Source organism: Leuciscus leuciscus, assembly GCF_965113295.1.
Source record: "Leuciscus leuciscus genome assembly, chromosome: 15".
Lineage (NCBI taxonomy): Eukaryota > Metazoa > Chordata > Actinopteri > Cypriniformes > Leuciscidae > Leuciscus > Leuciscus leuciscus.
In genome coordinates this window covers 8,852,018-8,878,376 of record NC_138739.1, presented here as the reverse complement: position 1 = coordinate 8,878,376, position 26,359 = coordinate 8,852,018, and the positions used below count along the sequence as shown (strand labels likewise).

The 26,359-nt window shown below is 42.1% G+C and overlaps 2 protein-coding genes across 2 annotated transcripts in view; one reads left to right on the top strand and one right to left on the bottom strand.

The window, feature by feature from the left end:
• LOC309475959 (uncharacterized protein) overlaps nucleotides 1-26,359 on the top strand; it is a 117,277-nt gene that overhangs the window by 64,848 nt on the left and 26,070 nt on the right. Inside the window, exons 9-11 of the mRNA XM_082138984.1 lie at nucleotides 10,128-10,282; nucleotides 10,379-10,592; nucleotides 18,186-18,491. Coding sequence (XP_081995110.1) covers nucleotides 10,128-10,282; nucleotides 10,379-10,592; nucleotides 18,186-18,491 — 675 coding nt within the window. The remainder of the gene's footprint in view (nucleotides 1-10,127; nucleotides 10,283-10,378; nucleotides 10,593-18,185; nucleotides 18,492-26,359) is intronic.
• On the bottom strand, nucleotides 21,653-26,265 carry LOC309474892 (uncharacterized protein; the record flags this gene model as incomplete). The annotated part of the gene is made up of 3 exons (XM_082137511.1): nucleotides 25,063-26,265; nucleotides 23,820-24,152; nucleotides 21,653-21,663 (listed from the first exon to the last, which is right to left on the bottom strand). The coding sequence occupies exons 1-3, from the start codon at nucleotides 25,757-25,759 to the stop codon at nucleotides 21,653-21,655; spliced, it is 1,041 nt and encodes a 346-aa protein (XP_081993637.1). The 5' UTR covers nucleotides 25,760-26,265.

Sequence of the window (26,359 nt, the reverse complement as noted above, 5' to 3'; positions counted from 1 at the left end):
ATTTTCCTTGTACATGTTGCCCCTGGGTTCGATTTTTTTAAAATATGGCATGTCTTACCATTTGTACGCCGACGATACACAAATTTATCTCCCTTTGAAAGTATGAGAGAATTGTGGTTCTAACTCACTGCTGGCATGTCTGGAGGAGGTTAAGAGCTGGATGACTCATAATTTGGTTCAGTTAAACCAGAGTAAAACTGAGATTATGCTTTTTGGCCCCGCCAGAGGAAGCTTCGATGTTGTTAAATATTTTGGCACATGGTCAGACTATTGCCATGACCAAGTAAAAAACCTAGGTGTTGTGTTTGACCTAGATCTGAAATTTGATAAGCAGATTAATGCCGTGGTTAAGAGTTGCTTTTTCCAGATTAGGACTATTGCACGTTTAAAGCCTATTCTGTCGATGAAAGATTTAGAAAAAGTTATTAACGCCTTTGTTCTGTCCCGCCTTGACTATTGCAATGTTTTGTATGTAGGGTCCAGTCAGACTACTATATCACGCTTGCAATTAGTTCAGAATGCGGCGGCACGGTTGCTAGTGGGTGCTAAGAAAAGTCATCACATTTCTCCTATCTTAGCTTCTCTCAGGTGGGTACCAGTGGATTTTAGGATAAAATATAAAACTCTGCTGTATGTTTTTAAAGCAGTGCATGGGATAGCTCCTGCTTATGTATCTGAGCTTATTGCTCTTCATCAAGCACCTAGGTCTTTAAGATCAAATAATAAGTTATTGCTTTCTGTCCCTCGAACTCATTTAAAGTTAAAAGGTGATCAGGCTTTTGCTGTTGCGGGTCCAAGGCTCTGGAATAGTCTGCCTCTTGAACTAAGAGAGATCACTTCTTTGAATGTATTTAAAGTTAGTGTTAAAAATGATTTCTTGTCTTTAGCTTTTGAGAGGTTGGGCTAGTATCTGTATTCTCAAGTTGCATGTTGTTTCTATGTGGTGTTTGTTTTTAAGCTGCTGATTGTTCAGCACTTTGGTCTGCAGGTGCAGTTGTAAAGTGCTTTATAAATAAAGTTAAGTAAGTAAGTAAGTAAGTAAGACTGATGCATTCACTTCTTTCTTTATCATTACTGAGTCTACTTCACACCCAGAGTCTACTTCACAACCAGACTCAACTCAACTCTGCCACTGTCACACATATGCAGGTACGACAGCACTGCTGATATTATTCACATTCATTCACTAATGTGTGGATTTTATCGAGACTTAGATGCCAGACATGATGAATGAGCTTCTGTTATCTCATGTTTTTAAAACTGTTTTTAATTTTTATTTCTTGTGTGAAGCAGAAAATTTGGATAAAATTTTTGCATAAAAGACGAAAGTCAACTTGTTGAAAATCTTAATTTAATTGATCATATGCTTCATTAGTTTCTCCAGAAGGCCACGCCCCCTTTTGTGATTCAGTTGAAGCTGTGCTGCGATTGGTCGTCACTGCGCTGATGGGCGTGGCTTCTGCAGCCGCTGCTGTTCTTCTGGTCAATGACATCAGAGCTTCAAGAGGTAAAACGGAGAAAACACAAGAGATATAGAAAAATTGTGGCATATATTGTATTTTTAATGGTAAAGATGAAAATATGTGTGGTCTAATTGTTTAGTGATGGTAAAACAAAGCTTTGCTTTCCTATTCTCTCCATCTGAGGCTAAAACTGTGAATATTCTTGAATATTTCATTTTATTCTTTAATGCATCCCATTTCAATTTTTTTTGTTAATTACATTGTTTTATTTTTTCTTAATGTATGTTATGTTGCTATTATAATTTTCTTTCATAAATGTATGCAGCAACTCCAGAAATACAAATGCAAAAATATTTGTCACACCAATAAATCACTGTAGAGTTTAAGAGAATATTACCGAACTGATGTACAGCTATGATCATAAATATGTCTATATTATTACTGAAGGGGAGTCATAATAAGAATAAACTATGAATTCAGATTCAGATTGAATGACGGCTGAATGAAAACACATTTAAAGCATTAAAGGGCAGGTTCGGGATTTTTGACATCGGACCTCATTTTTAAGTCAGCCTGGTTGTTATTCATCAGTGGAGACATTTAAAAAAAAAAATTATCCAGTCCTTATATTTGGATAGTTAGCCGATGCTAGGCTAGCGCCAGTCAATGGTATTTGTTAGCCAGCCATTAAAAACCGTTTTACCCACTCCACAGTGCACCAAACGCAAATCAATTATAACACTAGACTATCGATGTATATGTCCGTTGAGAGAATAATGTTAGAAATCAAACTTACCTTTCATCTCAATGATCCCAAAGGAACTAGTTTCTCAGCAGCTGCGGAATTTTACTTTGCTCCGGTTAGTAATGCGGCAAAAAGTAAACACAGAACAGAAGCGCACTGTAATCAGTGTACCAGCGGCAGGTAAATACACTTGCGTCATGTGTGTACCGGCTCACTCGGTTGCCTAGGTAATCAATATCACTCCGCTGCTGCTGTAGACAAGGCTTATGATTACAGGGAACAAATTATAACTAATGCAATGTGATGAAAGGTAAGTTTGATTTCTAACATTATTCTCTCAACGGACATATACATCGATAGTCTAGTGTTATAATTGATTTGCGTTTGGTGCACCGTGGAGTGGGTAAAACGGTTTTTAATGGCTGGCTAACATATACCATTGACTCGCGCTAGCCTAGCATCGGCTAACCATCCAAATATAAGGACTAGATAATTTTTTTTTTTTAAATGTGTCCACTGATGAATAACAACCAGGCTGACTTAAAAATGAGGTCCGATGTCAAAAATCCCGAACCACCCCTTTAAGCAGTTTATTTATTTATTTATTTATTTATTTATTTTCTCACACAAAAAAAAAAATAAAGCAAAAAAATAACGTATTTGTAAAAATACTTGACATAATTTTTCAATATTTACATAGTATAATATTAGTAAATGTATCTCTCTCACACGTGTCCCACATTGTCCTGCAAAATCACATCAACACTGGTAACAGAGCGATAACCAGCCGCTGTTCTTCTGGTCAATGATGATCAATAACAGCAGATAACACTGAATTTGTCCAGTTATTTTGAATCTGTTTTATTTTGTCTACTGTAAGTCTATTAGTCTACTATAAGACTATCCTGGAAAGATTTAGAAATCTGCATTAATGATATTCATATTCATGATAGAAATGTGTACATTTGATGAGCTTTATGTATTTTTCTCTCTCTTTCTGGCAGCTGATGTAAATAATGTGATCATGTTATCTTGTGGCATTGAATAAAATAAAAACATCCATCAGATTTCATACATATTGTGAGTTTTAATCTATAATAGTGATTTACATGTATCATTTTAGATGCTTTTCTCCAAAGTGACTGTATTGTGTATGTTGGGTCCATCTGGTGGACAAAACTAGAATTTATCAACATTTCATTTAATTGCCATCCATTTTTATATTTCTTTGCCAGTTACACAGTTTCTTATTTTACATTTCATTGGTTTGCACATTGTAGCAATTCATAATGTAATAACTGCACATAATGTAGAATCTACACATAATGTAATAAGTATTACATTATTATTGTAATAAAATGCTCATATTGTAATAATTTTCTCAAAATGTAATAAAATCTTGAGCTCATAATGTAATAACAATTATTAGCTTTATGAGAAATGTATTACATTATAAGATTACCAAAAATATTGTCATATTGTCATAATTGTAAGGGGCGTTTTAATCATAAAAACATTGGTCTTCCCTTACAGTATTTTTGGACTTATTCTTAAACCTATGAAATGCACCAGATTTAAATATTCATGCAATCATTACTATTATCATTATTATTATTATTGATGTTGATATTATTATTATCATGGTACATTACTTATATATATATAATTCGACACAAAAAGTGTACACTAACAACACTGTTTACAAAGTATAGCTTATGTTGTAAAAAATAAGTCAGTTTCAATATAGCAAAAAAATAAAAAAATAAAAATCTTTTAAAAAAGTCCAAAACTTAAAAAAATAATGCTTATAAAATCACTAAATAAACAACACTGGAACAGCTAAAGCAGCCACATCTATGGTTTAAGACCCATAGTAACTCAATGCATCATGTCAAAACGTTTTCCATTAGGTGGATGAGATTGAAAGCTGGTAAATCCCACGGGAGGAAATTCAACTTCCGATCATTTAACTAATGTCTCGAAAGGCGGAAGTGAAACTGTATCAGCCTTTCACAACAAAGGCAAAAAGACTGCCTGGCAAACCTGGGACATTTTCCCTGAGGCCTCTCTCATCTTCAGCAAACTAAGTCAATACCCTCCTGTTCTGACTGATAGTGACCTGGAGATCCTTGAGAAGTTTGTGGTCCTGCTGTATGATCGATCAAGCACAGCTGTTAGTGTAGATGAGGCTAGACTTGACATGTTTGCCTGAAAGCAGAGGCCATATGAAGCCATTCCTCCAACAAGAGCAGCTCTGCTTCAACACACTAAACGTGCTGCATATCAGGCGGGCTGCATATGGGCTCAAGCAACCCAGTGTCAGCCAGAAGCAGAGAGTCCTGCTGACTGGGGATGGAAAAAGCTTGGTGAACAATGGGGGGTCTCCATACTGTATTTTTGAGTGGCACATATTTTTTCCAAAATAGTGGCTCTTAGAGAGTATCTGTGCCAAATTTCATGCTTGTATACAAAGTGAACGATTTATTTTACTAATCTGCTTCACTATTATTCATAAAGAGAGTTCCAGACAGTTTATACTGCACTAGAGCGCCATCTAGTGTTCATTACCAGGAATTACCCTTCCCAAGATTGACTTCACCATCCAATAATACACTCGATTTATGCATTTTGATAAACAGCCGTTATGAGTGAATCGGATCTGTTTAATGGCGTTTATTATTACACGCACATAAAAATATCTTTTTGGCGCAGATTTGCAAACCACTGATGCTTACCAACAATTTCCAATGGTTCATTACTCGAACATTTTCATTAGGGTGTAGGCATACGATGTGTACAAAAAGATTAATTTCTTCATTTCCCCCACTTTATTCTCTACTGGTGTCTATTTTGTAGTTTTGTCAGTTAAAGTTTTCTTTATGTCTTTATGGTTCTTAATTTTGCACTGTTTTAATTGTACGCAGCAATGCTGCAAATGCTTTGGTAATATAAATCTATAAATGTCTTGCCAATAAAGCATCTTAAGATGAAACTGAATAGCATCTACTGAATAGAGTTCAGTTCAGTTTATTTATATAAAGCACATTTTAAAACGGCCACTAGCCGACCAGAGTGCTGTACACATAGACAATGTACATCTATGAATTATATATATCATCGCTTTATGCCCAGGACAGAGGATATACAGAGGCATACACTCAGGCAGAGTCTAAATCTCAAATTAAAATGAAATAAATCTTTCTTCTTTAAAGGTAGGGTAGGTAATCATTTTTCTAAAAAAAAAACATTCCAAATTTGTTTAAACTGTCTTCTCAGCCTCCCTGGGAAAGTCTATGCCAGGGTACTGGAGAGGAGAATCCGGCCGATAGTAGAACCTCGGATTCAGGAGGAACAGTGTGGTTTTCGTCCCGGTCGTGGAACACTGGACCAGCTCTATACCCTCTACAGGGTGCTGGAGGGCTCATGGGAGTTTGCCCAACCAATCTACATGTGCTTTGTGGATTTGGAGAAGGCATTCGACTGTGTCCCTCGCGGCGGCCTGTGGAGGGTGCTCCGGGAGTATGGGGTCCGGGGCCCTTTGCTAAGGGCTATCCGGTCCCTGTACGACCGGAGCAGGAGCTTGGTTCGTATTGCCAGCAGTAAGTCAGACTTGTTCCCGGTGCGTGTTGGACTCCGGCAGGGCTGACCTTTGTCGCCGGTTCTGTTCATAATTTTTATGGACAGAATTTCTAGGCGCAGCCAGGGGCCGGAGGGGGTCGGGTTTGGGGACCACACGATTTCATCTCTGCTCTTTGCGGATGATGTTGTCGTGTTGGCCTCATCAGACCAGGACCTCCAGCATGCACTGGGACGGTTTGCAGCCGAGTGTGAAGCGGCTGGGATGAGAATCAGCACCTCCAAGTCCGAGGCCATGGTTCTCAGTCGGAAAAGGGTGGCTTGCTCGCTTCAGGTTGGTGGAGAGTTCCTGCCTCAAGTGGAGGAGTTCAAGTATCTTGGGGTCTTGTTCACGAGTGAGGGAAGGATGGAACGGGAGATTGACAGACGGATCGGTGCAGCTTCTGCAGTAATGCGGTCCCTGTACCGGTCTGTCGTGGTAAAGAAGGAGCTGAGCCGCAAGGCGAAGCTCTCGATTTACCAGTCAATCTACGTTCCTACTCTCACCTATGGTCATGAGCTGTGAGTCATGACCGAAAGGACAAGATCCCGGATACAAGCGGCCGAAATGAGCTTTCTCCGTAGGGTGGCTGGGCGATCCCTTAGAGATAGGGTGAGAAGCTCGGTCACTCGGGAGGAGCTCAGAGTAGAGCCGCTGCTCCTCCACATCGAGAGGGGTCAGTTGAGGTGGCTCGGGCATCTTTTCCGGATGCCTCCTGGACGCCTTCCCGGGAAGGTGTTCCGGGCATGTCCCACCGGGAGGAGACCCCGGGGAAGACCTAGGACACGCTGGAGAGACTATGTCTCCCGGCTGGCCTGGGAACGCCTCGGTGTCCCCCCGGAAGAGCTGGAGGAAGTGTCAAGGGAGAGGGAAGTCTGGGCATCCCTGCTTAGACTGCTGCCCCCGCGACCCGGCCCCGGATAAGCGGTAGAAGATGGATGGATGGATGGATGTCTTTATATACCAATACATAATTAAAATGTAAGTACTCTGAAAAAGAAAATTAAAAAATCGAGTGACTGTAGACCTTTTAATCTGCAATAAACACAGCTCATTATTTCCATTCACTCCACCCCCTCCCTTCTGAGCTCCTTCCAAAGCCACGCCCCCAAAACACATGAACGCGCGACGCCAAACGCTCAGGCTGGAACAAGACGCATTTATTACCTGAGAGGAGTGGAGAGGAAGGAGCGCAGTACATACAGTGACATCATGTCAGAATCACATGTAATAAAATACCTAACTTTATCACTATGAATATAAACAAATAAGATTTATTTTAGTACTCACTATCAAGCTAGCATATCGATAATGGTAAAGTTTCATTCGGTAACGAGCTATATTTATAAGGCAAAACTAAAAACAGGTTGCATTGATACACGTTTTTCCATTACCATCAGTTACACTGTGATGAAGATGAATTTCGTGTAAGATTCATAACATATACGGTGTTTTGCATGTAAGAGTTTCCATGATGAAAACATTGTTGACTCTAATGAAGACTAACGTACACTCCGAGTCCGGAGACAAGTACCGCATCGTCGGCTCGAGGACAGGTCCGGGGTTGAGGGCGAAGCAGAGGAGGTCGTTCAAGAGCGCGGGCAGGGTCCGAGGAAGTAGTTTTTGCCTTGTTTGCCTTCGCTGACTGCATATGCAGGTGCTTTGAGCTGTATATTTCCGGGAACGGTGACATGTGATGAGTGCACGCCGGGCAGCGCGCGCAGTGGGGCTCGGGGCGGGCACGAGACATGAAGGCATCTGATTGGTTCTTTACATTCGCACCGAATGGCAGTGATTGGTCAGAGTTTTTACTGTCCTGCAGCTGCTACAGAGGTCTGATTTTTTTCATTCCTTTTTCTAAACACATAATGTATTGACTACTATCAGGATGGAAGGACCATTTCACCCAGTATAAAAAAAAGTGTTTCTGAACAGGATTACCTACCCTACCTTTAAACAAATTGTGCACACCACAGCATAGAGCGCCATCTATTGTCCGGAATAAAAGTCCAACCACCCTGAATCATCCTGAAGTGAAAATGAAGTCATATATTACTCACCCTGGTGTTCTTCTAATGCTGTGTGCACTTCTTTCTATTTATGGACCACAAAAGAGAAATAAATAAAAAGAAAATGTCCCGCTTGCACTCGTCCGTGATGTCAGTGAATAGTGATCAGTATCAAGCTTTTTTTAAAGATGCACAAGTATCAAGAATGATCCCATGCGACACATGCTGTATATCACAAGTGTTCTGGGGGAATGATAGGGTATAATCTGCTCAAATAATGACCATTAATAGCATTTAAACAGTTTATTTGCACACAGACAATGTAAAGAATGGTCATATCACACAAACGTTCATTGAGGGAAAAGAGTGAAACAGTGACAGAGCAATTTTCCCCATTCATTTTCTCCATAAGAACTTCAGAAAAATCACAAAGAGTTGTAAAGTTCATAGTTCATAGACATTGTTGAGATTCATCCGCTGATCCTTTTTTTGTGCACAATGTGTTACTAAAATCCTTCATTTTATCTGATGTTATCATTAATCTTTTTTTTTTCTTTGTTTCATTATATGTATATGTATTTGTATGTAATTCCATGACAATGTTATTATGTTATTGAGCATAAAAAAAAAAATGCACAGACATACACAACTTTTGAGACAGGGTTTGGAGAGAGGGTGTGTGTTTGGAGAAAGGGGGCGTGGCCTAATTCAGTCTGGAGGAAGTAAGCAAATAGTTCACACTTGTTCTCTTCACATCTTCACTGCAGACACTCACAGGTTCTCAGACTTGACTGATACTATATCAGACTTCTGATCTATTGAAGAAAATGTTTCACACATTTGCTTTGTGCTGTTGCTGTCTGGTTGGTGAGTTTATGTGGTTTTAACAGTTGTGTGTTATTTGTGTGGAGCTCTAATGAACATCAGTTGCATCATTAATAAATGAAGATTATTAACTTGTGCGACTGATAAACTGTTACTAACGTGATTGCTTTATATGTAAATTAAATTAATGCTTTTTCAATTACTGAATTCATTGATTTGAATATTTTTTTTGCCAATGTGTCATGTAGGTCTTAAATTTCAATCTTTATGGTCTTAAAATGTATTAAAAAGGTCGTAAATTTGACTTACTGAAACCTGCAAGAACCCTGATTATATTAATCCAAAGACATTGAAAACTGACCAAGAGAAAATAAGCCTCTACCTTCTGTAGTGTCATGTATAATTTGTCCCTGTCACATCTGTCATATGAATGAATGCAAGCAATGTCCAGGTGCAGATATGAAACATCTCCACGCAAAAACTTTTTATTTTTGCACACTGAGAGTACGTTTACATGACAACGATGTACTAAAAACAGAAAAGGAGAACTCCATTAAGTCTCGTGATATGTGAAGTAACAACATTTGAGCAGTAAAAAATATAATTAATTTACATAAATTTTCGTCATAACTTTACAAATATGTTTGTCTAGCCTCAGGCTATTGGTGACTGTTACTGGTTAAAGGGTTTGGAGTAATTAAGATGTTTTTATGTTTCTGAAAGAGTCTCTTCTGCTCACCAAAGCTGCATAAAACATACAGTGAAAACAGTGAAATATTATTTTAATGTAAAACAGCAGTTTTCTATGTGAATATAGTAAAGTGTAATTTATTCCTGTGATCAAAGCTGAATTCTCAGCATCATTACTCCAGTCTTCAGTGTCACATGATCCTTCAGAAATCATCCTAATGTGATGATTTGATGCTCAAGAAACATTTATGATTATTATCACTGTTAAAAACTGTTTTACTGCTTCAGATTTTTGTTGAAACTGTCATGCATTTTATTTTTCAGAATTCTTTGATGAATAGAAAGTTCAAAAGAACAGCATTTATATATATATAAAAAAAAATAGAATAGAAGTACTACAAAAATTAATGACCACAAACTTTTGAATGGTAATGTATCACAGTTTCCACAAAAATATTAGGAAGTAAAAAGTTTTCAGCATTGAAAAGGGTAGTGTGTTTGTGTGTGTGTGTGTGTGTGTGTGTGTGTGTGTGTGTGTGTGTGTGTGTGTGTGTGTGTGTGTGTGTGTGTGTGTGTGTGTGTGTATGTGAGAGAGTGTGTGTTTGTGAATGTGTTTGTGTGACTGTGTGTGTGAGTAAGTGAGTGAGTGAATGTGTACGTGTGTGTGTGTGTTATATGTAATAGTTTGTCTTATATAGAGGTGTGTGAGTCTGATGTTTGTGCAGTGTTAAATGGAAACTCACTATAGTTCATCGAGTGTGTGTGTGTGTGTTTCACAGGAGTGCAGGCCATGACTGTGACTATCCCACAGAAACAATATAAGATTGCCAGAGGTGATAATGTGACGATACCCTGCAGATTTACACCCCAGCCAGCGGGTGATCGTGTCCAGATCAGGTGGACAGCAGCTCCAGATGTGCCGGGAGATCCAGCGGTAGAAACACACATCAGCTTCATCCAGCATCACTGATACTAGAGCTCATATCCATGTGTGTTCATGCTGTGCACTCGCACTGTTTTTTTTTCACAGATCAAAATCCTCACTTACAACAGTCTCGGTTCAATTAAGGTGCAGATGAAATATAAAGGCAGGGCGAAACTATTACAAGATATCCCGAGCGGAATAGCCGACCTGCAGCTCTTGAGAGTCACTAGCGCAGACACGCGCGTTTACGAGTGTGGAGTTGAGACTCTGTCTAATGATGAGGACGGTGCGTCTGCCATGACCAGTCTCGTAGTCTTGGGTAAGACACACACACACACACACACACACACACACACACACACACACACACACACACACACACACACACACACACACACACACACACACACACACACACACACACACACACACACACACACACACACACACACACACACACACACACACACACACACACACACGCGCGTCTATATTACTAACAGGGGACTATCGCTCTACACTGGCCAAGAGGGGACTAGTGTTTCTGGTCATTTGGAAGAAACAAAAATGACATACAAAATTTTCTTTTAAGGTCTTTTTTCATAATATAACTTTAAAAATGAATTTTTTTATTTTTAAAAAACATGCCAAGTGGGGACCTGCAACTCTGACCGATCTCTACAGGGGACTCCCATAGCCTGCAATGGAACTGTGTGTGTGTGAACAGTGAAGTGAACTGGCAGTGAAGTCTGTTTTCATTTTGTAACTATATACAGTATATATATATATATATATATATATATATATATATATATATATATATATATATATATATATATATATATATATATATATGAAGAGTTCAGATGCAAAAGCCTCTAAGTGCCATCTGAAAATTTCTTCTAGAATGGTCATTTTTATCAAGCTCATATATTTAAGTTAAGCAATTTCACTTAAATGACAATTAATAAGTAATTTTCATTGCCATTTAAGTGAAATTACTGAACTTAAATACACACACACACACAGTTCCATTGCAGGCTATGGGAGTCCAGGTTTTTTTCGTAAACGAAAAATGAAACTAAGACTAAAACTATTGGTCAAAAAACATTTGCGTAAACTGAAATAAAATAGAAATTTCAACAAAAATGAAAAACTAAAACTAAACGAAACTAACGACACTTACTGAAAAACTAACTGAAATAAAATAATAATTAGAAAAAATTAATAATCGTATTCGTAATTAAGAAGCTCTCATCCTGTAGCCTACTGGACAATCACTTTTTTCCATTCCACTGCGTTACTTTATTTTTCAATGTATGACCGTTGTGCTGGAGTCTCCCGTCTTTTGCATCGTTTCGTGAATAACAAATGTTCTAAAAACAGCACAATCAAGTTAAATAAGTTACTTTTAAAAGGCATGTCTCGAGACCTTGCACTTTTTTCCCATTCCACTGCCCGCGTCTTTTTTCAGTTTTTCAAAGCAAAACCGCTTTCTGTGTGAACCAGCCCTAAGAAGCAGAAATAGCCAATTAAATATTTTTTTTATGCAAATACAGCTGTACATTAATTCCAGGTAAGATAACCATCTCATGTGAAACTAAACCACACATATTAGATTAGATACCACACTGAGCAGAAAACGGAAAAAACAAATAGCATGTCTAGCCCAGAAACAGACAGGCTACATTTGTCAGAGTAGAAGTAGGCCTATACTAAATGTCTGGTCTGAATAGAACATTTGAATATGTATAACTATGAGTATATGATTTTAAACGATGCAATAGACAAAAAGCATAAATGTATCAATACAAGAATAATTTTTGAAAGGATTAATCATAGAAATAACCTTAAAGAATAATCATAATAATCATTCGCATATTTTTTTTCCCCTTTTCTTATCCACCATGTTTAACAAGATTTAATTTTTAATATGAATGAGTATGAATGAATAATTTGTAGTTATCAGTTGCATATGTTTGGTTCTTTGTTCATCCTCAAACTTTTTATTATTAAGAGGTTTTCACAAGAGTTAACTGTAAACTGCAAACATTAAACTTTGCTGAAATTAATTGTCTTAAACTGGAAGTGTTCTGTTAACTCTGCTAAATTAATACTGAAGCTAAAACTGAAATTAAATATATAAAAACTAAATAGAAATGTGTTCACAAAATAAAAACTAAAACTAACGAAACCATTTATGAAACTAACTAAAACTAAACTGAAATGTATTGGAAATTTGAAAATATTAAAATAAAAACTAATTTAAAAATGCCAGACTACAATAACCTTGATGGGAGTCCCCTGTTGGATAGGTAGACATCGGTCAGAGAGTCCCCTCTTGGCCAGTGTAGAGCGATAGTGCTCTGTTAGTAATATATACATGTATGTGTCAACAAACGGACAGGGTCATCACAACTACGTCATCACGTTGAAAGGTCACGCCGGCGCCGGCAGAAGTACCGCCCCACTGTTTACAATGCGACCGTACGTAGGAGGATAGTTCAAATAGTATTGTTTGCTATTATATATATAGTAATAGTATTCAGTGAATATGAATATGAATAGTATATGAATAACATTCTGATATGAATAGTAGTTCAAATAGTATTGCCGGCACCGGCGTGACCTTTCAACGTGATGACGTAGTTCCCTGTCCGTTTGTTGATCAGCTCAATCCGAACTATTGAAGGTAAAAAGTCTATAAATTATCTTTTTTTTTTTTAAATGACCTATCGTTTCGCTAGATAACAACCTCTTCTTCAGCTGTGATCGCGTACAGCCCGTTTAAACACTTCAAAGACTTTTGAAACTGCATTGATTTGGACTTAAAAACGATGGTAACCAATGAAGTCCATTGTTAGAAGAAAAATCCAGAAATGTTTTCCTCAAAAAACATAATTTCTCTCCCACTGAGGAAAGAAAGACATGGATATCTTGGATGGCATTGGGGTGAGTAAATTATTAGGAAATTTTCATTTTGGGGTGAACTAATCCTTTAAGCTTTGTATTAGTAGAAAACCTGTAGTATTTTCGAATTACCATGCTTTCCACCCTCATATCCCCCTGAGACGAGAGATTTATGTATTTTTTGTCTGGAAAAAATCTTCAGATGACGCAAAAATCGTCATTTTGAGTCATCTGAGGATTTTTTGGCCAGAGGCGAGAGCAGAGTTTCCGCTAGAAAAAAATGGTGCTGGTCAGATTGACCGGCAGAGGTTTCGTTTTCCGGACATTTTGATGATTTGCCGGTCAAATATCGCCTCTTAATTAGTCAAGTTGAGGAAAACTGGAGGCAGGCTATGTAACTTAAAAAATGACATAATCAGGCCGTATAGAATGCAACATGTTTATTAGCCTAACTTTCAAATAGACGGAAAAAAACATGAACGTCCGATTGGCATCAATCAACGGCAATTGTTTTTACTATGGTTTCACATTCATAGTTTAACAAACCAATCCCCCTTCCCCACATAAAATATCTGAATAGTAGCCTATTGTTTTTACTCAAGCGAACTTAATTATACTCTCTCAGTATGTCTCATTTAGCTGGTAACATTTTAATTGGCCACCGTGAAATGACTCCTTGTCAAATGAACTGGAACAAACAAATGACTAGGCCTATAACATTGTCTCGCGTCATTTTAGGCTAGCCTACTTTTTACGCTGTTTTGCAGTGCTGAATTGTGCAGCTGCCGACTTAAAATCAAAACTTCCCTGTAGCCGCGTTTCCATTACAGATTTGCGCAAATGTTTTGCGCTATTATCTAAATATCGATAAAAAAAAACGATTGCGAAATGACGGCGTTTCCATTAACCGATGTCATGCGACTAAAACGTCCTTTTTTCTCTCACGATAAGTCATTTAAAAAAATCACGGCAACGGACGTTTATATAATATCACAGCCACCGCATTAGACATTATTATTATTATTATTAATGGAAGGAGACGTGGTGTGTTATCCAAGCATTAATGGCAGGGAAAGACCCTTGTAGGCCTACTGCGAACGACACATAAGGAGTTTCTGGGTGTTTCGCCCTCATTCCTGCTCCGAGGTTTTGATTGTGGCATTTATTTGAGATTTAGAATCCAGTATTCCTATAGGCTAATTATTGTTTCTTTTATTAATTTAATAAAGAACTCTGTCTCGTATTCTGTCCAAACGATCCATGTAGGCTACTTTTGTGTCCATTCGTTTTTCCTTTTTTAACCCGTAATTGAAAAACGAAAAATGAACGGTTGTTGTCTTTTTAAAACGCAAAGTTGAACACCAAAATTTTAATTTGAACTGGCTACACCAACTGCTGCGCAAAAAAGTAAATACCGACGAATTTTCTGATTTTTGTTTATGACTTTTTGCCCCTTTATTAAACATTTAAAATATTCACAAATTAATATGGAAAACATGTCGATTTTACTGGTTTTCTAAGGCCAAATTAGAACCTGGAAGTGATGTTTTTCCCGCAGTGCTGAATGAGAAGAGCCATTAATATTATTATAATAAACTATTGTTTTCTAAGTGTCGGCTAAAATCACATCTCCATCTCCGCTGTTAAGCAGATGCGCTTTTAGAGAGAAATGCAGCTTTCAAACGGATTACATAATCAGAAGGTATTAGCTTTCGATTCGAATTTGTTCGTTTTAAAGTGGACATTTCAAGCTTTAGCCTACATAGGCTATATTTTGTTTCAGTTCTCGCGCTCCAGTTTACGGAGATCATGAAAGTGCGTCTGATTGTTTTCTTTTATTTTACAAAAGCACAACGTTTTCTTGTTATTGTGAGTTTACACAAATAAAAGTAGTTGAGAATAATGTATTATTATTTTCTGTATAACCAGTATACAGTATAACAAGTATTTTAAGTTGTTTCCACTGTTATTGCAAGTGTTCGCGCCCGCGCCTCCGTGCCATGCAGTGCGCGCTCCACACTCAGCTTTGTTCCTTTTTTGCATAAAAGCGTCCTCTAAATATAGCCTATTAAATGTTATAATATAATAAAATTATATAAAATTATTATTATTTGCGTAGCTATACATGGACCTCAAACACACCGCGTCTTCTAAGTCAGGTGACTGTAAATGCGCAAAAACTGTTTCCATTGCAGTTTTGCGAAATATTCCTTTTTCGAATTGCCTGAAAAACCTCCTCATGCGAGCATAACTTTTTTGCGATAAACGGGAGTTTTTGCAAAATTGACGTGTTTCCATTGTGCATATTTTTAATTCGCAATTTCAATTTGCGCAATTTGAAGGGTAGCCTAATGGACCCTAGTGTCTCTCCACAACTTGCAATGCGCATAAGCCGCGTAACCTTGTTCTCCGTGTGGTGTAATCTATATTACATGTTACCACAAGAGGGCAACACTGGCATGTATGATGTCTGAGTACTGCATGGGCAGACAATACAGGGGCGAGTGAAAAACACAATGTTGTTGCAGCCTGTTAATAAAGCGGCTCGGTGAACACTCAAGGCGACAGTCTTTATTTATAAAAGAACACAACACAACACTCCGCAAGGCGACTGCGCTGCTTTGATCCGATTCGGCTTTTTCTCCGGTGGTGGTGGAGCTGTCTGGACATCTGAGGCTTCAGGCGTTCCTGATTCACCATCGTCCGTCGCGTCTGGCCTCTGAAAAAAGCTTTTAAGGCTAGTCTGCCTGGGCCTGGCCATATTTGAAACGTCTCACTCATTCGTTCGTTGTTTAGGTCTATATTACAGCCGTTTTAGGCGTGCGCTTTATTTGAAATGCAGCATGCGATGTTGTTTAATAACTTTCAAACGGTAGAGCCTGTTCCTTTATAACATAGCCAAAGGTCGGTGTATTTTTGCTTTATACATTTTAGGCTTATTCTCAAATTCAGATTGTGTTAGGGGGGCGGGATTATTAGGCCATTTTAATCGGACAATTTGACCGGAGAGATTGAATTTTGTCGGACATTTCATTTTTTTCCCGGACAACGGAAACCCTGGGCGAGAGACTACAGCCAGTAGTAGGGGCTGTCCCGCATGTTTTCAACCCACCCATAGAAGGTGGGATCTCACTCACAGAATGTACACATAGTGTCAGCCGTCTTTGGAAGCTAAGCTAGCAGGCTCTTGTTCTGTGGAGAAAGCTGAGTAGTAGGGGTTACCATCCTCTTTTTCCCGGACATATCCGGCCGTCGAGATCGTCCAAAATGTCCGGGATTCGGCTTTTGCTTTCTGCAGTCGCCATTCATTGACAGTTTAAACACTTTTCAGATAAATGTCGTTTTCTAAGATAAGGTTATAGATAGATTTTTTATTTTTTTGTGATCAACAACTCACATATGTATTCTCTTAGTATCATGTGTATGACAATTAAACCCAATCCACCCAGTGTGATAAAACAAAATGTATGTGAAACAAATGTTTAGTTGACAATCTTCACCCGATCGGCTGAGAGTGAGACCATCACAACTTTAAAAAATCAGCTGAAGACAAATGCCTTCACTTGAGACTCAGTGGCTGTTCTCGTGTGTCTATTCCCCTTGTTGAGCTCAGGATCTTTCAGCCTCTTTGAGAAATGAGGTGATGTTCAATGTATATTATGTGAACATTAAAGTGGTTTTGACATTGGATGCATGCAAATCTAAGTCAGAGACTCCAAAACTAAATTAGGAACCTTTAAAATAGCATAATAGTGGCACTTTAAGCAACAAAATCTGCAGAATGGCAGCACACATTTAATGACTTTTTCAATGTATTTTTACAGTATTGTATTCTACAGCTCAAACTGCAGAAGGCCTCATTTTCAGATCTGGAATATGAATGTAGTTTCATCTGTTGGTTAGAGAGTGTGTGCATGAGAATGTGTTTCATCACTGGAGGTTTGTGGTTTGTGTTTGCATGTCTTGAGGCGTGAATAGCGTGAGTGTGTGTTTCTGTGAATTGTGTGGGGTTGAAAGGACTTCCACAATTTAACTTCATCTTTTTGAGAAACAGTTTTACTGTGAAAAAGTACAGAATCAGTGAATGCTAATGTTTGACAAATAAAAATTACTGTATGTGAGATGTTAATATATGTGTATGTGAAATATAAGATTGATGTTCAGCTGCATATGCATCTCTATATTTCCATGATTTGCATATTAATGCTGTGACCTTGCAGATAAGCAAGTTTCAGTAGAAGTTATTTCCAGCTCTATTCTTATTATCACACATAGTTCCATGTATCTTTTTTGTAAAGAACATTTCTTGTTGGTCTGTCAATGTCAAGGAAAAAAACAAGTGAACACATTTTCAAATAAAAGCATTGTAAATGTAATTGTACTGTCATCCAAATTTAGGGAGTTGTTAACTAAAAGTAAAAGTAATAACATTTCTGTTCGCGTAATGCCTTTTTAAAAACAACAACAAAACAGTGATGCTTTTCCAGTAGCAAACATTTTTCATCCCCTATAGTGTAGCACGACGATCGCTCTATATTCAAATTTCTCCCATTTTTAAATATCATCAATGGAAAAAGTAGATTATTTTTTTTGCCTGCAAAATGGTTTAAATACAACGAAGCATGTGAGCATGAGGAACCTCTGATCCAGTAATGTGTGTCTCAGCTGTTACGACCTGTGTAATAAGGACGAGCTTGACGTGAAACCCCAGCCGACAGATCACCAAAGACACAATACTAAGTTCCACAAAAACTATAATTTATTTAAGGTGGAAAAAGTAATTAAATTAAAGAGCAATGGCTTCAGGACGCCCCAAGGCCAAAATAATAGACTAAATAGACTTATAAATAAAACATGAATACAATATCTAGTCAGGGAATAAACAAAAGTGTGCATGCGCTCAAGTACACAGTAACGTCAAGGGCTTGAAGCAGGCTGAAGTTTCCTTCTGTGTGAAATCTGTTCTGGTTTAAATCTGGCATGAAACTCTCATGTTTTCCAGCTCCTCTGCCTGTTCCTGTCATCAGCAGAGACTGTTCATCTTCATCATCATCATCATCATCATCATCATCATCATCATGTTCATTGGTGTGTTCATCAGTGATGACTGTGAGTGATGCGACTCTCTCCTGGTACAAAGGAATCAGTGTATTGTCCAGCATCAGTGTGTATGATCTCAGCATCAGTCTCTCTCTACCTCTGGAGGTGGAATATCAGGATAAAAACACCTACAGCTGTGTGCTGAACAATCCCATCAGCAACCAGACCACACATCTGGACATCAACACACTCTGCCACACATGTGCAGGTACCACAGCACTGATGATATTATTCACATTCATTCACTAATATGTTGATTTTATTGAGACTTATAACTTAATATGCCAGACATGATGAATGAGCTTCTGTCATCTCATGTTTTTAAAACTGTTTTATTAAACTGAAAATTAGATATTTTTAAATTCATGAAAGACTAAAGTCAACTTGTTGAACATCTTAATTTAATTGATCATTTGCTTCATTAGTTTCTCCAGAAGGCCGCGCCCCCTTTTGTGATTCAGTTGAAGCTGTGCTGCGATTGGTCGTCACTGCGCTGATGGGCGTGGCTTCTGCGGCCGCTGCTGTTCTTCTGGTCAATGACATCAGAGCTTCAAGAGGCAAAACTAAGAAAACAGAAGAGATATAAAAACTGTGACATATATTGTATTTTTAATGGTAAAGATGAAAATATGTGTGGTCTAATTGTTTAGTGATGGTAAAACAAAGCTTTGCTTTCCTGTTCTCTCCATCTGAGGCTAAACAATGAATATTATTTAACATTTTAATTTTATTCTTTAATGCATCCCATTTCACTTTTTTGTTAATTACATTGTTTTATTTTTTTTCTTAATGTATGTTATGTTGCTATTTTAATTTTCTTTCTTAAATGTATGCAGAAACTCCACAAATACAAATGTAAAAATATTTGTCACACCAATAAATCACTGTAGAGTTTAACAGAATATTACCGAACTGATGTACAGCTATGATCATAAATATGCTTATATTATTACTGAAGGGGAGTCATAGTAAGAATAAACTATGAATTCAGATTCAGATTGAGTGACGGCTGAATGAAAACACATTTAAAGCATTAAACAGTTTATTTTTTTTTTTTATTATTTTTTTTTTCTCCATAAGGATTTCACTAAAATAGTTATAAGCCATTAGCCAAACCACCAACCATCAGTATGAATCACAGCAGTGCAGGTTTGGTCTAAAAGCAACAACAACAAAAAAGAAGAAAAAAAAGAAGAACGTATTTGTAAGAATACTTGACATATTTTTTCATTATTTACATAGTATAATATTAGTAAATGTATCTCTCTCACACGTGTCCCACATTGTCCTGCAAAATCACATCAACACTGGTAACAGAGCGATAACCAGCCGCTGTTCTTCTGGTCAATGATGATCAATAACAGCAGATAACACTGAATTTGTCCAGTTATTTTGAATCTGTTTTATTTTGTACTATAAGTCTATTAGTCTACTATAAGACTATCCTAGAAAGATTTAGAAATCTGCATTAATGATATTCATATTCATGATAGAAATGTGTGCATTTGATGAGCTTTATGTATTTTTCTCTCTCTTTCTGGCAGCTAATGTAAATAATGTGATTATGTTATCTTGTGGCATTGAATACAACAAAAACATCCATCAGATTTCATACATATTGTGAGTTTTAATCTATAATAGTGATTTACATGTATTCATTTTAGATGCTTTACTCCAAAGTGACTGTATTGTGTATGTTGGGTCCATCTGGTGGACAAAACGTACTCGGTTACTAACGTAACCTCGGTTCTCTCTAGAAGAGGGAACGAGTACTGCGTAAGATATCTTACGCTAGGGGAAAATCCTTTTTCCGCGAGATATTGAAGCCAAAAATTATCCTTAATTTTGTAATAATGCAAAACGCGTTGCGGCAGCATGCAGACATAGGCGAGGCAGCTCGCGCGCCTATTGGCTGCTCTGCGGCAACTGCAGCAGCCTATCGAGCGAGGCCTGGCGTGACGCCAGACCCAATCAGGGCACTTCGCGCCCGCTGCGTCACGTCCTGCCGAAATGGGCGTGGTCTAGGCCTATAAATACCGCTCGCAGGCAGCTATTATCTGGTTTTTCATCATCGAAGCAACCAGAGCGTGTGCATGCACGGCAAGATACGCAGTACTCGTTCCCTCTTCTAGAGAGAACCGAGGTTACGTTAGTAACCGAGTACGTTCTCTTACGAGAGGTCTCTCGTACTGCGTAAGATATCTTACGCTAGGGGACCCAATGCAAAACGCCGTGCATGCTGAGATCTGACACCAAAGACCCAAGGGCGAAAGCCCGGGGTACATATAGTGCACAATCACTCAGGGAACTCACAGGGAGTCCGGGAAGAGGGAGGGGCGAAGCCGCACTCTTCCACATATGGCAGCGTCGCTGAGACGCGAATTTCATCATACAGACAGGGCGGGGTGCGGCCTGAACTGATGGGGGAATGTGGGTCTTACACAGTTTGCCCAGGCACATCTAGTGCTGTTACTTTTTACTGTCGAACAATGAGCTGTGCTCAGTAGACGCAGCATTCTGAGCTGATCGCATCAGGTCAGATAATACTGGTAAACTTAGACCGACAGCAGCCTGGCCTGCAGGGCGGGAACCTCTAGGTAAAACCTTATAAATGTAGACGGGGAGGCCCAGCCTGCCGCCATACAAATATCTTGCAAGGCAATCCCACTTGACCAGGCCCACGAAGAGGCCATGCCTCTCGTGGAGTGCGCTCTGACACCCAACGGGCACTGCATGCCCTTGGAGGCGTATGCCAGCGCTATAGCATCAACTATCCATCTGGATAGGCTCTGTTTCGACGCGGCTAGTCCCTTAGAACGTCCGCTAAATGAAACAAAGAGCTGCTCCGTCTGTCTGAAACCAGACGAGCGAGACACATAAGCTCGTAATGCCCTGACTGGGCAAAGGAGGCTCGCGTCTCTTTCCTCATCAGGGACCGGTAGGGCTGACAGGGAGATAACCTGCGCCCTAAACGGTGTGTTGAGGGATTTTGGAACATAACCGTGCTTAGGTTTGAGTATAACTTTTGAGTCATTAGGCCCAAACTCCATGCACGCCGCGCTCACAGAGAGCGCGTGTAGATCCCCTACGCGCTTCACTGAAGCGAGAGCCAGCAAAAACACCGTCTTGAAAGACAGGTGTTTCAAATCGATTGACTGTAAAGGCTCAAATGGCGCACCTTTCATGGCTTCCAGAACCGTAGAAAGGTCCCATACGGGGACTGAGGGAGGTCTGGGAGGATTCAGTCTCTTAGCCACTCTAAGGAAGCGGATGACTAAATCGTTCCTTCCTATTGACTGACCAAGCGTTGTTTCTGAGAACGCTGCTATAGCCGCCACATAAACTTTGAGCGTGGAGGGGGCCCTGCCCTCATCCAACAGCTCTTGTAGGAAGGAAAGCACCTCCGTCACACCACGGGCTGTGCACCAGCCCGAAAACACTGACCATTTCGAGGAATAGAGTCGTCTCGTAGACGGAGCTCTAGCCTGCGTGATCGTGTTTAATACTCCTTTAGGGAGTCCAACATGTACCCGTTGATGGCCCAGACATGAAGGGACCATAGTTCCGGGTGAGGATGCCAGATCGAACCGTGGGCCTGTGAGAGGAGGTCTCTCCTCACTGGTACTGGCCACGGGGCAGTACTTGCTAACTGCATCACGACTGGGAACCAAGGTTGGTTTTTCCAGAACGGTGCCACCAGCAGTACGGAGCATCCTTCTTCCCTGATCCGTTCTATCACCTGAGGCAGGAGAGAGACGGGGGGGAAAGCATAGAGCGGGCGGCGGGGCCACACATGGGCCAGCGCGCTCCTGCTCTTGGAGAAAAATTCCTGACAGTGAGCGTTTTCTTGAGACGCAAACAGGTCTACTTCCGCTCTGCCGAATTTCTTCCACAGCAGTTGGACTGTCTGTGGGTGTAGAGACCACTCGCCTGCCGGAACATTGTTCCTGGACAGTCTGTCCGGTCCTATATTCAGGAGCCCTGGCACGTGCGCTGCTCTGAGCGAGCGCAGGTTGAACTGAGCCCATACCAGGAGGCGTTCTGCCAGCCTGTACAGGTTCTTGGACCTGAGGCCGCCCTGGCGATTTATGTAGGACACCACAGACATGTTGTCCGAACGGACCAAGACGTGGCGTCCTTTTATTTGGGGACAAAAACGCGTCAGCGCGTTGTCTACTGCCAGCATTTCGAGGCAGTTTATGTGCAGGAGCTTCTCCCGTTCCGACCACTGGCCGAAGAACGGTCTGCCCTCGAGCAGTGCTCCCCATCCCGAGGTGGACGCGTCCGTGGACACCACTTTCACCCTCGAGGAAGTCCCCAGGCTTACACCTGATTGATACCAAGCTGTGACGCACTTTTGATTGACCCTGAGGCGAAGCGAACCGGATGCCCACGCTCTGCGTGGGACTCGCGCTTTCAGCCAAAACTGCAGCGGGCGCATGCGGAGCAGGCCCAGCTGGAGCACTGACGATGCTGAGGCCATGAGACCTAGCATCTTCTGAAATTTCTTGAGCGGGACAGACGCGCCGCAGCGAAACGAGTTCGCTGTGCGTTGAATGTCTACCGCGCGCTGTGGTGATAGTCGCGCTATCATGGACAGCGAGTCCAATTCTGTGCCCAGGAAAGATATCTTCTGACTGGGTGACAGAGAGCTCTTCGCCCAATTGACACTGAGACCCAAATCCTCGAGGTGATCGAGTAAAATGGTCGTGTGTTCTATGAGCACTGCGCGAGATTGCGCTAGAATCAGCCAATCGTCCAAATAGTTCAGCACTCGCATGCCTCTCATTCTGAGGGGTGCGAGCGCCGCATCCATGCACTTCGTAAATGTACGGGGTGCCAGGGACAGACCGAACGGCAGGACTGTGTACTGATATGCCTGGCCCTCGAAGGCGAATCTCAAATATCGCCTGTGACGTGACGCTATCTGTATTTGAAAATACGCGTCTTTCAGATCTATTGACACAAACCAATCTCCTTGGCGAATCTGCACAAGGATTTGTCTGGTCGTGAGCATCCTGAACTGTCGCTTCACAAGCACTTTGTTCAGTTGCCTTAGATCTAGTATGGGTCTGAGACCCCCGTCTTTTTTCGGTACCAGGAAGTATCTGCTGTATAGCCCTCCTTCGCTCTGAACTTGAGAGAGAGGCTCTATGGCCCCTTTGCTCAATAGTTTCGCCACTTCGGCTCGAAGTAAATGTGCTACTTCTGTTTTTACCGTGGTCTCGACGCGCGCCACATAGCGGCGAGGGCGTCGGCGAAACTGCAGCGAATAGCCTCTTTTTATAATGTTCAGCACCCACTTCGAAACCCCGGGCAGCTTTGCCCATGCGTCTGCATGGATAGCTAGGGGATGAAGACGAAGCGCGCTCCGCTCGCTCAGCGATGGAGAAGCTTCGGCGTGCTGCAACACAAGCATCGCGCTCGTGACATTTGAGGCATGGGGCGCGCTGATAACAGCGGGCAGATTGCCCGCGCTCGACTCCTCTGCGGTGGTCAACCGCGAGGGGGAGGGCTGGGCGGTTCCCGTGGGAACTGTCATGTTTATGTGTGGATGTGGGCGCGGGACAGCGGGCACATTTATCACACCGAAAACATCGTTCGCTTGCGTGAAGCGAGTGCACGTTGGTTTCGTTTTTACAGAAACCGTGAGACATGCATAACGCGGTGTTAGTGGGCACTGGGTAGTGGGCACATTCACCATGTTTGAAGCGCAACCGATCTGAGTCGGTTTTATGTGCGCGAGCCCTGTGTGACAGGCTGTGCTTGTGTGTAGGGATGGGCACTGGGCAGTGGGCATTCTTACTACACATGAAACACCATCGGCCGTGGCCGGGACACCAGAAAATACACTCTTTTGGGGATTTATCTGGGTAGCCGTGAAAACGGCATTTGTGTGCAGGCAAGCGGGTGACAGAACCGACTTGTTGGCTGCAGAAAACACTGGAACAGTCACATTTGCTGGAACTGGACGAGCGAATAGCTTTGGTGTGAGTCTGGCCGCAGCGGGACTTAAACACCGTCGTTTTCCTAGCTGTGCTAGGACGACTTCGGGGCCTCGGGCTTCACCGTAATCCTAGGTCGCGAGCCACGTACGGCGGGGCGGCGACCGGATGAGCGGGAGCGCGGTCTCGCGCTTCGGGCCTGGCGGCGCTGTGAAGTGGAGGCAGTGGACGGTGGCTGTGGCTGTGAGCTCTGAGCAGACGGTTTCGCACGGCCTGCTGCAGAGCTGGAGCGCTTCGGGAGGAAGTGCTTCATAGCCTGTGACGCTTTTTGTACCTCTGCGAATCTCTCCGCGAAATCCTTGACGGAGGATCCAAAGAGGCCTGTGGCGGAAAGCGGGGCGTCGAGGAACGCGGTGCGCTCAGACTCGGCCATTTCCGAGAGCGTCAGCCAAAGATGTCTCTCAGTCACGGTGAGAGAGGCCATATTCCGTCCAATGGCTTGCGCTGCAGACTTAGTAGCACGGAGAGCGAGGTCCGTGGCACTCCTTAAGTCCGGCACGCAGATCGCGTCAGGTCCTTCCTCATCCAGCTTACGGAGGAGATCGGCCTGGAAGATCTGAAGCGTTGCCATGGTGTGCAGCGCTGACGCAGCTTGCCCGGCGGCGGAGAAAGCGCGGCGGAGCAGGCTTGACGTCGTGCGGCAAGCTTTAGAGGGTAGGGCCGGCTTAGCACGCCGTCCGGGCATAAGTGGGCCGCTATCGCCTCTTCGACCGGCGGCAGCGAAAGGTATCCTTTGTTCTTGGCATCGTCAACAGCGGAGAATGCCAAAGAAACAGCAGGACGCACGCACTCTAGCCGAATAAGGGGCGTTCCAGGACTTGGCGACTTCTTCGTGTAACTCAGGAAGAAAAGGCGCCGGTCTGGACGCAGGCGAAGCGCGCTCCCCAGGCAGGAAAAATCCATCCAGCCGGTTGTGAGCGGGCTGCTCAGGCGAAGACCACTCGAGGCCGAGGCTCGCCGCGGCCTGTGCGAGTACTCGCATGAGCTCCGTCTCGATGGACGCTCTCTTGCCTGACGACGTGCGGGCAGGGGGCGTGGGGTCCTCAGAGCCCGCCCAATCCTCACTGCCTGACGCCAGGATAGAGCAGGAATCATCCTCTCCCAGCAGGGCTTCCTCATCCACGATGTCAACGGAAGCGGCGGCAGACGGCGGCCGCTGTCCGTCAGGAAGCGAGGCTGACGAAGCCGGGGAAGCAAGCGGGCGAACCGACGAGCTTTGGCAGCTGAGGGAGGGTTCCGGGGCCCGCTGGGCACGGCGCTTTTTACGGCGCGACGCCGCGGCGGGCGGGGGAGCAGTCTCGGTGAAGAAGGCTAGGCGAGTCCTCAGAGTCGCCATTGCCATCAGCTCGCAGTGAGGGCAGCCGCCGTCAGCGAGCGCGAGAACTGCATGTTCCTCACCCAGGCAGGAAACGCAAACCACGTGGCGGTCCCCGTCGCTGAGTGTGGCTCTGCACGAGCCGCAGGAAGGCATCTTTAAAAAGACGCTAGCTCTTTTAGAATGTGTGTCGCGGCGGCGACACACACACACAAATAGAGTACAGTGTAATCAGAAAGGATATAAGCGCCGGAAAGCGCAGCAGGAAGGCAGGAAGGCGGCGCGGCCAGCGACTTCAGTGACTCGTCCCGCTGAAGGTGCTCTCTCTCAGACGGCGCGGCTTCTTCTCCAGCTCCAGCGATGCGTGTGCTTCGCTTGAAGGATGAAAAATCAGATAATAGCTGCCTGCGAGCGGTATTTATAGGCCTAGACCACGCCCATTTTGGCGGGACGTGACGCAGCGGGCGCGAAGTGCCCTGATTGGGTCTGGCGTCACGCCAGGCCTCGCTCGATAGGCTGCTGCAGTTGCCGCAGAGCAGCCAATAGGCGCGCGAGCTGCCTCGCCTATGTCTGCATGCTGCCGCAACGCGTTTTGCATTATTACAAAATTAAGGATAATTTTTGGCTTCAATATCTCGCGGAAAAAGGATTTTCCCCTAGCGTAAGATATCTTACGCAGTACGAGAGACCTCTCGTAAGAGAACTAGAATTTATGAATATTTCATTTAATTGCCATCCATTTTTATATTTCTTTGC